The sequence below is a fragment of the Coregonus lavaretus genome, assembly GCF_964263955.1.
Source record: "Coregonus lavaretus genome assembly, chromosome: 5".
Classification (NCBI taxonomy): Eukaryota; Metazoa; Chordata; class Actinopteri; order Salmoniformes; family Salmonidae; genus Coregonus; species Coregonus lavaretus.
In genome coordinates, this window is record NC_139992.1 from 51,553,311 (window position 1) to 51,565,616 (window position 12,306).

Sequence of the window (12,306 nt, forward strand, 5' to 3'; positions counted from 1 at the left end):
AGGAGAAGGGGGAAAGAGGGAGAGGGGGGAGAAGAGGGGGAGGAAAGAGGGAGAGGGGAAGCAGCGTTGCATTTTCATCCTTTGGCTCTCTTTCGCTCACACACACACTCCAAAAGTACCTTGCGACTTGTGGTGAGGCGTTTCCTGAACTGAAGTGGGCAGACGTGGAGACTGAAGACGCGTGCTTTGATGGTCGGCAGTAGCCACAGCAGAGGCTGCCACTACTGCAGCAGAGGAAAGGGAGACTAGCGAGACAAGAGAAAGAGAGAGAGAGAAGAGAGAGAAGGAGGGAGAAACAGATGAGAGGCAGGGAGAAAGAGAGAGAGCAGCGGAGGAGAGGGAGGATAGAATTGCAGGCTGAATGCTAAAATGAACAGAGCGGAGAGATTGAGTGCTGGCTCCATTCTCTGGTGTGAGGAGAGGAGAGAGGGAGAGAAACAGAGGCTCTGCTGAGCTGGTAATTAACAGGAGAGGAGAGAGAGGAATGAAAAGGCTCCCCTCTGCTCTTAATAGAGAAAGAGAAAGAGAGAGAGAAGGAGAGAGAGGAAGAGAGAGAGAAGGAGAGAGAGGAAGAGAGAGAGAAGGAGAGAGAGTGTAATAGAGCAGAGGAGCGAGAGATCGCGTGAGAAAGAGAGAGATGTAAAATCGCATTCATCCACACCCCTCACCGCTCCTTGCTGTTTTGAGGTGGAAAACAGAGGGTAGGAGTGAGAGAGAGAGAAGAGGAGGAGGAGGAGGTAAAGGAGTGTCTGTTTTTCGTGTTGGTGTGTGTTTGTGGCACCAGTTATTGGCTGGGTGACCATGGGAATGCAATGTCTGGTGGATGGCTCTGGACTCTGCTGTGCGTGAGGGGGGAGTTTTCCATCCAGGCGTCTGCGGTATGCTCTCCATCCCTCCATCTGGATGAAGCCTGGACCCTCGGTGAGCGCTGGACACAGGGCCACCTGAGCCCTCCCCCCTCCCCAGATAGAGGAGTCTTCACCTCTCTCGCCACCCTCTTCTCCTCTCCCCTCCTCCGATCACCGGCCACCACTGCCAGAATGTGAACGGGAACAGAGCCAAACAGGTGGACCAGCACAGACCCACTGACGAACAGAGAGAGAGGGAATGAGAGAAAGGAGGAGAAGATGAAGAGAGGTCCAGAGTTCTCCGTGTACCAGGGCGGAAGCCCTCCTCGCCGACCCCCCCAGCCCCTCCCAGACAACCTCAACCTCCGCAAGCAGCGCTCCCTCACCAACCTGACCCTGCTGAGCGAGGGCGAGCAGCGGGTGTACTCCTTCGAGCTAGATGACCCCCCCACGCCTTCCAAATCCTCTTCATCCCTGTCATCATCCCCAGCGCCAGGGGGCAGCCCCAGGAAGGAGCCAGCCAGGGATGGCGGGGGCGCGAGGGGCACCAGGGTGCGCTCCCTGTCCCTCTCCCTGACCAAAGTTCTCTCCCAGTCGGAACACTCCCTCATCCCCGTGCCGTGGAGGTGCACGGCGGGCGGGCGGGCATCGCTGGGCGGGCAACAGCAACGGGAGACGTCACGTGGGCAGCTGGGGAAGCCCAGGGAGGAGGGTACGGATGAAGAGGGCAGCAGCGGGCGTTCGGACGACGAGGTGGCGTCAGTGGCGGGCACCAGGGTCGGGGGCCAGGGTGGCAGGGAGAGGGGGTACTGGGCGGAGGAGGAGGCGGAGGGGGGCGCCCGCGAGGGCACGGCTCAGCTAGACAAGGAGGTGATCCTCACCATGCTGGGCGACCTGGAGCAGGTGCTGCACACACACCCACGCTGTAAGTCACACACACTCTCTCACACCGTAACACACACACACCCACCCACAAACACACCATAGCCAGGGGCGTACACAGGTCTCCATCCATATGGCTGGATGTACAGATGGATGTGGAGCTGCTGTTCTGGTAATGCTGCTGACTAAATGATACATGCTAGAAATAATGGTGATGAACTGAAGCTTGGGTAGTAGTGTCAGGCAAAGGGAGTGATAGTTGCAGTGTGGTAGTGGTCGTATTATTAGCAGAGGTAGACGTAGTGGTAACATAAGTAATCAGTTTGGTAATAGTAGAAACACTGGTAGTAATAGCAGTAGCATAAATACTCATTGTGGTATCACTGGAGTAGCAATAGCAGTAACATAAATACTCATTGTGGTATTATTGTAGTAGTAATCGTAGTAACATAAATACTCATTGTGGTATCACTGGAGTAGTAATAGTAGTAACATAAATATTCATTGTGGAATTATTGTAGTAGTAATCGTAGTAACATAAATACTCATTGTGGTATCACTGTAGTAGCAATAGCAGTAACATAAATACTCATTGTGGTATCACTGTAGTAGCAATAGCAGTAACATAAATACTCATTGTGGTCTCACTGTAGTAGTAATAGTAGTAACATAAATACTCATTGTGGTAGTATTGTAGTAGTAATAGTAGTACCATAAATACTCATTGTGGTCTCACTGTAGTAGCATTAGTTCATATTGCACTGAAAAAGCCCAGTCCCAAATTCTCCCATTCTTGAAGAAATACCAGTACTGCTGCCTGCTGCCAGCTGCAGCGTACGAGCTCCCTCACTGCCTGTGAATACAACAGTGACAGTGATCCATCCATACCCTACTATCCCTGTCTGTGTGATCTATCCAGGTAGTTACAGTACCTCCTAAAGCCCATTTCCACACAAAGTTGCCATTGAAAGTGCTCAGCCTGCCCAGCTGCAGTATAGGACAGTACGGCAGCTCAGGGTTTTGCCTCAGGGAGCGACGTATTGGATGTGGTTTAACAAGCAGCTCGGTGCTGTACTGCCTGTTAGGAAGGGTTTTAGCTGGGAGAACTCATAACACTCTGGACCCAGTGTTTCCTCCCTCTCAGGCGTGTCTGCAGCAAGCTGCAGAGAGTTGACACATGCTATCTAACACAGAGGGGTGTGGGTGACAATGGAAATGGGTTTGAATGATTTGATTTGACATTCTCTGCACAAAGGCATATTCAGAGTTTGGTGCGTGCAAGCGAAGCTTGCCGAGACCCTCGTGTGTTTTGTGAGACATGGTGTTAGCTGGTCTCATTAGGATGTGTGGAGCAAGGAGTTGTATTCACTCTCTCCGGTAGAGGTGCGGGCCTCGAGCAAAAGAGAACATGCATTATTGAAGAGAGGGAGAGTGATACTAGGCAGATGCTGAACCTGTGGCCTGTGGTGGTGTTGGGTGTGTGTGTGTGTGTGTGTGTGTGTGTGTGTGTGTGTGTGTGTGTGTGTGTGTGTGTGTGTGTGTGTGTGTGTGTGTGTGTGTGTGTGTGTGCACGTGCGTGTGTGTGTGTGTGCGCATCTGTTTGTAAATGCTTGTGTGTGTGTTCATATTTGTGTGTGTCAACCTGTGGCTTGCGGTGCTGTCGCTGCATTGTAACATGATTGCTCTGCTCAACAGGGACTTGAATAGCGATGCATCTGGCTGAGGCTGAGATCATCTCCCGCTGGTAGTACATTGTCAAGTGGTGCTTCCAGCTATATTTCCCCTATCATAAACAGTCTAGAATGAGCCCTGAGGTTCACGGCTTTTGTTACACAAACATTCATATAATTTATATGCAAATAATATTATTAATCTCTAGATTTCCACTGATAATGGTGCGGGAGTAATCTAAGACCAAAACATTTCCTCTCTCTTAACACCTATTTATTTTTTTACAATCTGATTTAATAATGCCATCAATAGTATAACCGTTTTATTAGTGGCAAATACAAAATTATTCATGTTTACATACTTCACACTTGTTTCTCCGTCAATAATATTACCTTTCACTCCCAAAATCTCATCTGACCACCTGTGAGTGTAAAGTGAATGGTATGTATTGCCTGTTGGGTTTGCCTATGGGGAGTGGTGGATGGTGGATGATGGTGGTGGTGGGTGGTGAGTGATGGTGGTGGGTGGTGAGTGATGGTGGTGGGTGGGAAGTGATGGTGGTGGGTGGGAAGTGATGGTGGTGAGTGATGGTGTGGGTGGGGAGTGATGGTGTTGGTGGTGAGTGGTGGCAGTGGTGAGTGATGGTAGTGAGTGATGGTGGTGGGTGGTGAGTGATGGTGGTGGTGGTGGGTGGGGAGTGATGATGGTGAGTGGTGTTGGTGGTGAGTGGTGGTAGTGAGTGATGGTGGTGAGTGATGGTAGTGAGTGATTGTGTGATATACAGAGCAGCACTCTGCTTTAGGTGAATGCTCCACTCCATTAGCGCTCTATGAATCACTCCCTGCAGCTAACTCACTGGGAGCATGTCTGCATCCTAAATAGCACCCTATCCCCCCCAGGGCCAACCCTGTTTGTGTCCCTTTATAATTGGACCGACATTTCATCTTTGTCAACGAGGAGAGGAATAGAGGTAGGGGGATGGAGTTAGGGGAGGGTTTGAAGATTTCTGGCAGTTTCGAGTCTGTCTCTCAGACCACCTTGCCACACCCCACCCACACAGATATGATATGACCATTCCTCCTCTCTTCTCTCTCTCTCTCTTTCTCTCTGTGTGGACATGATGGAAGGAAGAGGGTAAGGAGGGTTTTTCAACGTGGGGAGATAGATAGTGTAGGGGAGGGAAAGATTGATATTTAGCTAAATGGGTCCCCTATATCATATCTCTCTCTTTCTTTCTTTCTTTCTTTCTTTCTTTCTTTCTTTCTTTCTTTCTTTCTTTCTTTCTTTCTTTCTTTCTTTCTTTCTTTCTTTCTTTCTTTCTTTCTTTCTTTCTTTCTTTCTTTCTTTCTTTCTTTCTTTCTCTCTCTCTCTCTCTCTCTCTCTCTCTCTCTCTCTCTCTCTCTCTCTCTCTCTCTCTCTCTCTCTCTCTCTCTCTCTCTCTCTCTCTCTATCTCTCTATCTCTTTCTCTCTCTCTCTCTCTAGCTCTCTCTTCATCCTTTCAGCTGACAGTGAGACACACAAAAAGTCAAATTAAAGGGCTCTAAAAGCCATTTGATGTCCTATTAAGTCCATTATACAAGGCTGTCCTATTAAGTCCATTATACAAGACTGTCCTATTGAGTCCATTATACAAGGCTGTCCTATTGAGTCCATTATACAAGACTGTCCTATTGAGTCCATTATACAAGGCTGTCCTATTGACTCCATTATACAAGGCTGTCCTATTGAGTCCATTATACAAGGCTGTCCAGCTCTTTTGTGTTTCCTTTTAAGTCTGAAACCGTAGACGGCTTAGCGAGGTATAGATTGGCCGCCCCGTGGCTCGGGGTTAAGGGATGCTGCCTGGGCTTGGTCCCTCCTCAGATCTTAACAGCCTCCCTGAAAGGACTGATTCAGAAGACAGGAAGTAAAATGCTGTTCTACATCAGACGCCTACTGAATTACTGAACCGGACGCACGTCTATGAGGTCAGGGTGAAATAGTTAAAAATGGTGTGTGTGTGTACACGTTTTACTGTACCTGTGAGTACCAAAAGTCCTCACAAGAATAGTAAACCAACTAAAATTCAGAGAAATGAGGACATTTTGCCGGTCCTCACGTGTAAAAAGGCTATTTTAGGCTTAGGGTTAGGGTTAGGGTTAGGGTTAGGGTTAGAGGTTAGGGTTAGGGTAAGGGTTAAGGTTAGGGGTATAGTAAGACATAGCTGTGTGTGTATATAATAAATATTAGGTGGGTGCTTATATTTGTCCTGGTTCACACATGTACCAGTGTGTATTACAGTTTTTCTCCATTGGTTTGGCTCATTTCTTGAAACAGAAATTACATTCTCAAAACTCTAAGATCATTTGGCAAAACAGTCTTACAGTTCAGCACAACACTATAGCTCACTTGCAAAAGCTCATATCTCTCCTAAAACTGTTCACTCATGCTTCAAAACTAAATTCCTTTTCCATATAAGGAGTCAGTGCCACGAAAATGGCAAAGATCCTTCTCAATTGCTTTGGCTCATTTCTTGAAACAGACCGGACGTTCTCAACACTCTTGGTGCTTTAGCCAAAATAACGTGGATGGTTCGGCACAACACCATGGTTCACCTGCAAAAGCTCATACCTCTCCCAAAACAGTTCACGCATGTGTCAAAACTAAATTTCCTTCTCATTTAAACAGTCAGTGCCCCCAAAATGCTTCGTCCCTTTGGCATTGTGTAAGCACTGCAAGTCAAAATGTTTAGATGTTTTGTCACTATGGCAGAGGACCATTGAAATATCCCTCATGTCCACCTTTCAGTCTTAGCCCAGTCCTTCATTGACAATGGTTACTGTACTGTTTTTTGTCTAGCTAACAGAATACAATTGTGTATAAAACTGAAAAAAATAAATAGGATTTTAGGGTAAGAGTAGCCTCCAAGGTTTGACATCACACATTGCACTCATACTGCCAAGGAAATTGTAACCATTATCATTCACACACATAAAGTAACTTCCATACATCAGAGTAAAAAGAAAATGTATACAGCATAATATACTGTAATATAAACACACAAACAAAAAACAATGAAAATTATATGCAGCCTACAGTGCTGTAAATAAAGCTGGAGTTTCACAACTAACAGTTCTTCACTGGTCGCTGTCCTCACCCTCCTGGCCATCCACACGCTGCTGTCTGTCTGGCCACAGATTCTCGTCCACATCACAGCGTATATTCTCCCTTGCGATGCAACGAGGGAAGAAACGGCGTGCATGTCGCAACCATCCCCTACACTGATCTCCTGTAATATCCTCACACGCAGCGTCCATTGCATGGAGCAGGGACCTCTGATCTTGAGCCCGATGCTCATACACTCTCCACCTCCAAGCGGAGAAATACTCCTCAATAGGATTGAGGAAAGGAGAGTAAGGTGGTAGGAACACCATGACCATCCTTGGATGAGTAGTGAACCAGGCCCTGATGAGCGGGCCACGGTGGAAATTCACATTGTCCCATACAATGACATATTGTGGTAGGTGAGGCCCTACGAGACCGCTCTCATTTTCAGGGATCAAATCAACATGAAGGCGGTCCAAGAAGATGAGGAGCTTCTGTGTATTGTATGGGCCAAGACTGGGGATGTGAGTGGCCACACCATTCTCCGATATGGCAGCACACATAGTTATATTGCCCCCTCGCTGGCCTGGGACATCCACCATGGCCCGGTGGCCAATAATATTACGGCCACGTCTTCGGCCCTTGGCCAGGTTGAAGCCAGCTTCATCCACAAACACGAGGATGTGATGGGTCTCGTTTCCTTCCAATGCCATTATTCTCTACAATAGCGTAAAAAAAGAAAACATCAAATCAGTCATACAGAAGAGTCATACACTACAGTTACAGACAATTACATAGGAATGTTCTATGTTCTCCACAAGTTCAATATACTACTGGCCACTACTCCAGTGGTTCCAAACCTGGGGTACATGTACCCCTATGCAGAGGTACTACAGGGGGTATTTGACAGAAAGGGGAGGGGGGAAATCATCAATGACTAGACTTACTGAAATGTTACAGTAAAACCCACAGTATTAGATAGATTTACATGGGAGGCACTAATTGCAGCTCTTTGACCCCTTTTCTTATTGTATGTTATATTCTTCAAAATAAGGATTATAATGATAATTGCATCATACAGTAAGCTGCAGTTTTTAGGCGAAATGTTGAAGTCAGATAAATCAAATACTTCCATACCTGGATTACCTGGATACACAAATCAGGTAAAGTGGGTACTGAAGCCAAAAAAGTTTGGGAACCACTGCTTAATTGTAAAAATGTTATAATGATGGACAACCAGTAACTGACTTACATGTACATACTGGTACCGCAGCTCTTTCACTCTATCAGAGTTCCTCTCAAATGGTACCCTGTAAATTTGCTTCATTGTCATCTGATGCTTCTTCAATATCCGGTCTATTGTGGAGATGCTTATAGAGTTGACATTTTGGAATATGGCATTGTCTTGTAGGATTGCAGCGCGGATCTGTCTCAATGTGATGGCATTATTTGCCATCACCATGTTACAGATCTCTTGTTCTTGTTGTTCATTGAGAAGTTTTCCTCTGCCACCTGTGCAAGGTTGTCGTCCAATCCTAGATATAGAAGTCAAAGGACAACACTCCATTCGTAATGTATACCTTATGTATTCCTTACAGAATGAGTTACCTATGTAATTGTATTGTTGTTTTACTTACAGTAACTTTACCACAATTCTAATGCATCACTGCACAGTGACTGGAATACTACTGTAAACTGTATCATCAATACTGTAGAAAATAAACTATTCCATAGTTTATTTTCTCCAATGTTTTTCTTGTCATTTTTAGTATCATAACATCCCATTGAGGTAAGATATTACTGTAGGCCTATCACACACACACACTAAATGAATAGGTAAATATGTAAATAAATATATTTCTTGCTCTATGCACAGTGTCCTGTCCTATACAACATATAATTCCATCATTGACTGACTACATACCTGTTTTCCCTGCGAAAGGTTTGGATGATGGAGGAGACTGTTGAGCGAGGCACATTAGGCTGCACTCGGCGACCTGCCTCCGCCATTGTGAGGCCATGGTTGATGACATGGTCTATAATTGTGGCCCGAATTTCATCCGGGACAGCATGGTGTCTTCGTGCTCCTCGGCCTCTTCCCCCTATTCCACCACCACGCACCCTTACTCCTCCTCCTCCTCTTCTTCTTCCTCTTCCTCGAGCAGGCAGTTGCCCTTGTTCATTTACTTGGCCAGGTGCCTCCATGTTCAGAAATTGTACTGGTCCTGCATGGTCAAGCTCTTTACATACATGTTTGGCAGCATTCACAGTCATGGACAGCACCTGTCAGGTAACTAAACATACTGTTTGATTGGTCATCTGAGATGTGTGAAACTCCTCCTTCGTTAGTCAAGTTCTAGTTTCACCTGACTGTCAATTGCTGTAATAAATTTATCAAATGTTCCAAGGGATTCATATATGGTATTCATGGTATTATGTTCTTGACTAATTTTGACAATTGAACAGACTATTGTGCATGTGATGACTTATACAATGAAATGACGCTGACACGTTTTGGAGCGAACAACCATTAGACTGAGAATCAACAATCAGTTTAGATCAACAAGATCTATTCACTTGGAAATTGTGCTAAATGTAGGCTACCTGTACTTAATCATTTGCAAAGATGTACTGAGACATTGAGACATGTACTTAGACATTTGCAATTTGATGAAATGAATGAGAAATTCAATTCTGTTGTGAACAATTGCCAAGTGGTTTGGAGGTTTGTCCATGTAGTTTTGAGAATGTAATTTCTGTTTCAAGAAATGAGCCAAACCAATGGAGAAAAACTGTAATATGCATGGGTGAAATGGCAATGTGTTTTTTGCCTATCCCAGCTCCCCCTGAGGCACCCTCGGAGAGTGTGTGCGTGTGCATAAGCTGTATCAGTCCTCTTGACAGAAGCAGAGATGCGTGAACACAGTTTTGAGGTGCCGCTCAGCAGCTCTTCCAAAATCAGGTCAGCCTTGAAGGTTGGTGACAGAGTTTGATGGACTCTGTACTAGCTATGTGGGTACGTTAAAACACTATGAAAACATTCATTCTATGTTGTATGTTGGGGTGATGTACCAAACAATAACTTAATATTCAGCTTGTGTGGAGTATATTCGTTCTCTAAATGTTAAGCGCTTGTTGACTGTTTAGTGAGTAAAATCTATAGTTCAACACAAATTAATATGACAAGACATTTTTAAAACCCACACGCATTCACCACACTTGGCCCTGTGTTGGCGTGGTTACAGCATTCCAATGTGAAATAGAAAAATCATGAAAACTTGATCAGCAACACTGACACATTCTGTTATTCCCTCATTAGATGCGTGTGCCGACTCATTCCGCAACGCTCCTTTGAGGAGACAGCTTCTTTTTTTTTGTGCCTTGAAACTGGAAACTGCTGTGACTGGCATCCATTTTGGGTCTCCCACAAGTCATGTTAATTACCAGCCCATGGTGTCCGCTGACAGAGGCAATGATGACTGGAGCGTAGCCAGGCCTAATTGGACTAGGCAGGCAGATCTGCGGGGCCTTGCCCTTGGCCTATAGCACTGTAGTGTCTTACCACAGCTGTTGTGTCTACGACTGTGTCTGTGGGAAGACACTGCTACGGGTACATTCCAAATGGCACCCTTTTCCCTATACAGTGCATTTCCTTTGGACCATGGCCCATAGAGCTCTGGTCAAAAGTAGTGCACTGTGTAGGGAATCGGGTGCCATTTGAAACGAAGACTACAAGTACTGTAGCACTCTACTGCTTATTAGTAGCTTCCTGAGTCTGCCCCTTTAGAATGGGCTTAATGTACTGCAATAGAATGGACTTAATGTACTGCAATAGAATAGGCTTAATGTACTGCAATATAATGGACTTAATGTACTGCAATAGAATAGGCTTAATGTACTGCAATAGAATAGACTTAGTTCCGTGTAGCTCAGTTGGTAGAGCATGGCGCTTGCAACGCCAGGGTTGTGGGTTCGATTCCCACAGGGGACCAGTATGAAAATGTATGCACTCACTAACTGTAAGTCGCTCTGGATAAGAGCGTCTGCTAAATGACTAAAATGTAAAAATATACTGCCCCTTTAGAATGGGCTTAATGTACTGCAATAGAATGGGCGTAATGTACTGCAATAGAATGGGCTTAATGTACTGCAATAGAATGGACTTAATGTTGTCCTCTGTAGCTCAGCTGTTAGAGCACTGCACTTGTAACGCCAAGGTAGTGGGTTCGATCCCCGGGACCACCCATACACAAAAATGTATGCACGCATGACTGTAAGTCGCTTTGGATAAAAGTGTCTGCTAAATGGCATATAACAATATAACAATTAATGTACTGCAATAGAATGGGCTTAATGTACTGCAATAAAATGGGCTTGCTGTAATATAATGGGCTTAATGTACTGTAATATAATGGGCTTAATTTACTGCAATAGAATGGGCTTAATGTACTGCAATAGAATGGGCTTAATGTACTGCAATATAATGGGCTTAATGTACTGCAATATAATGGGCTTAATGTACTGCAACTGGCACATCACTGCGACTGGTACTTCGCTGTGAATGAGTCTTATATATAACTAATGTAAGTATATAAAACATATGAAGTGGTTACAGTCAGAGCTGAACTGGAATCAGGGGAAAGGTCCTGGACTGAGATTAAATGCATTTGGATGGGGTTGACTAAGATTGAAAAGCTATCTGAGATTTAGCTGTTGAGGCAAAATATATGTAGCTTACAGATGGAGAGTGGGTTTCTATGTTCGCCTTGAAAATGGCAGGACTGCAGAAATGTCAATTTTCCACACAAAAACATGACAATTCCGTCCTGACAGCTGAGACGGGTTCAAACTGTCGGCCCAGCATCTTGGAATGTGTACCCATGCTACCTGTCAGAGTGCATTGTCATGGTTTGGGTCCTGATGTTGGTGATGCTGATGTATGGCGGCATCTTGAGGAAACAGAATGTTACAGGAGCCCACATCTGGTGTAGCATGAAGTTGCCTCTAGACGCTGATCTTGGGTCAGTTTTGCTTTTTCCCCATAATGGTTAAGGTTAGAATTGGGACAGGGGAAGCTGATCCCGGATCTGTACTTAGGGGAAACTTCACCACGGAGCCCAACATCTCTCATAAACCCCTTCTCTGTGCATTACAGGGGAAGACCCCGAGACGAGACGCATGCGGACAGTGAAGAACATTGCCGACCTACGGCAGAACCTGGAGGAGACCATGTCCAGTCTGCGGGGGACACAGATCAGTCACAGGTGAGCAAGGGTGTCGGGAAAGTCCACTGTGGGGGTCAGGGTTGGGGTCAATTCCATTTCAATTCCAGACAATTCATGAAGTACACTGAAATTCCAATTCTCTTCAATGCTTTTCAATTAAGAAAATGTGGAATTGGAATTGGATTTGGTTTACTTTCTGAATTGACTGGAATTGAAATAGAATTGACCCCAACCCTGGTGGGTGTGCACGACACGTTGACCTCATACAGTTACAGTTACATGTTCATGTTTTTCATTCTCTGCAGTCCCTCAATCTAAAGTTGAAATGATTATAATTATATCAGGTCTTCAACTAATACAGTAGGTAAATTATTATTTTGAAATCCTGATGTTTTCAGGGTTTTAAACTGTCTGGAAGTCTATTTTAAGATTAAAGATTCTGATTTTATCAGAATATGAAAGACAGATACGATATCTCAGAAGTCTCAAAACTCTTTATGATATTCCCCCAATTACCATATCTCCCTTGATATTTCATAGATATTCTAATCAAGTCTACTTGCACACTACTGGCACACTTTGATGGTGTTCGAGG

General features: G+C 45.1%; 1 protein-coding gene across 3 annotated transcripts in view; it reads left to right on the top strand.

The window, feature by feature from the left end:
• Nucleotides 1-12,306, top strand: part of LOC311129748 (neuron navigator 3-like) — a 753,845-nt gene that overhangs the window by 665,785 nt on the left and 75,754 nt on the right. For all 3 annotated transcript variants that reach the window (XM_084162171.1, XM_084162172.1, XM_084162173.1), the window contains exon 10: nucleotides 11,642-11,750. In XM_084162171.1, coding sequence (XP_084018297.1) covers nucleotides 11,642-11,750 — 109 coding nt within the window. The remainder of the gene's footprint in view (nucleotides 1-11,641; nucleotides 11,751-12,306) is intronic.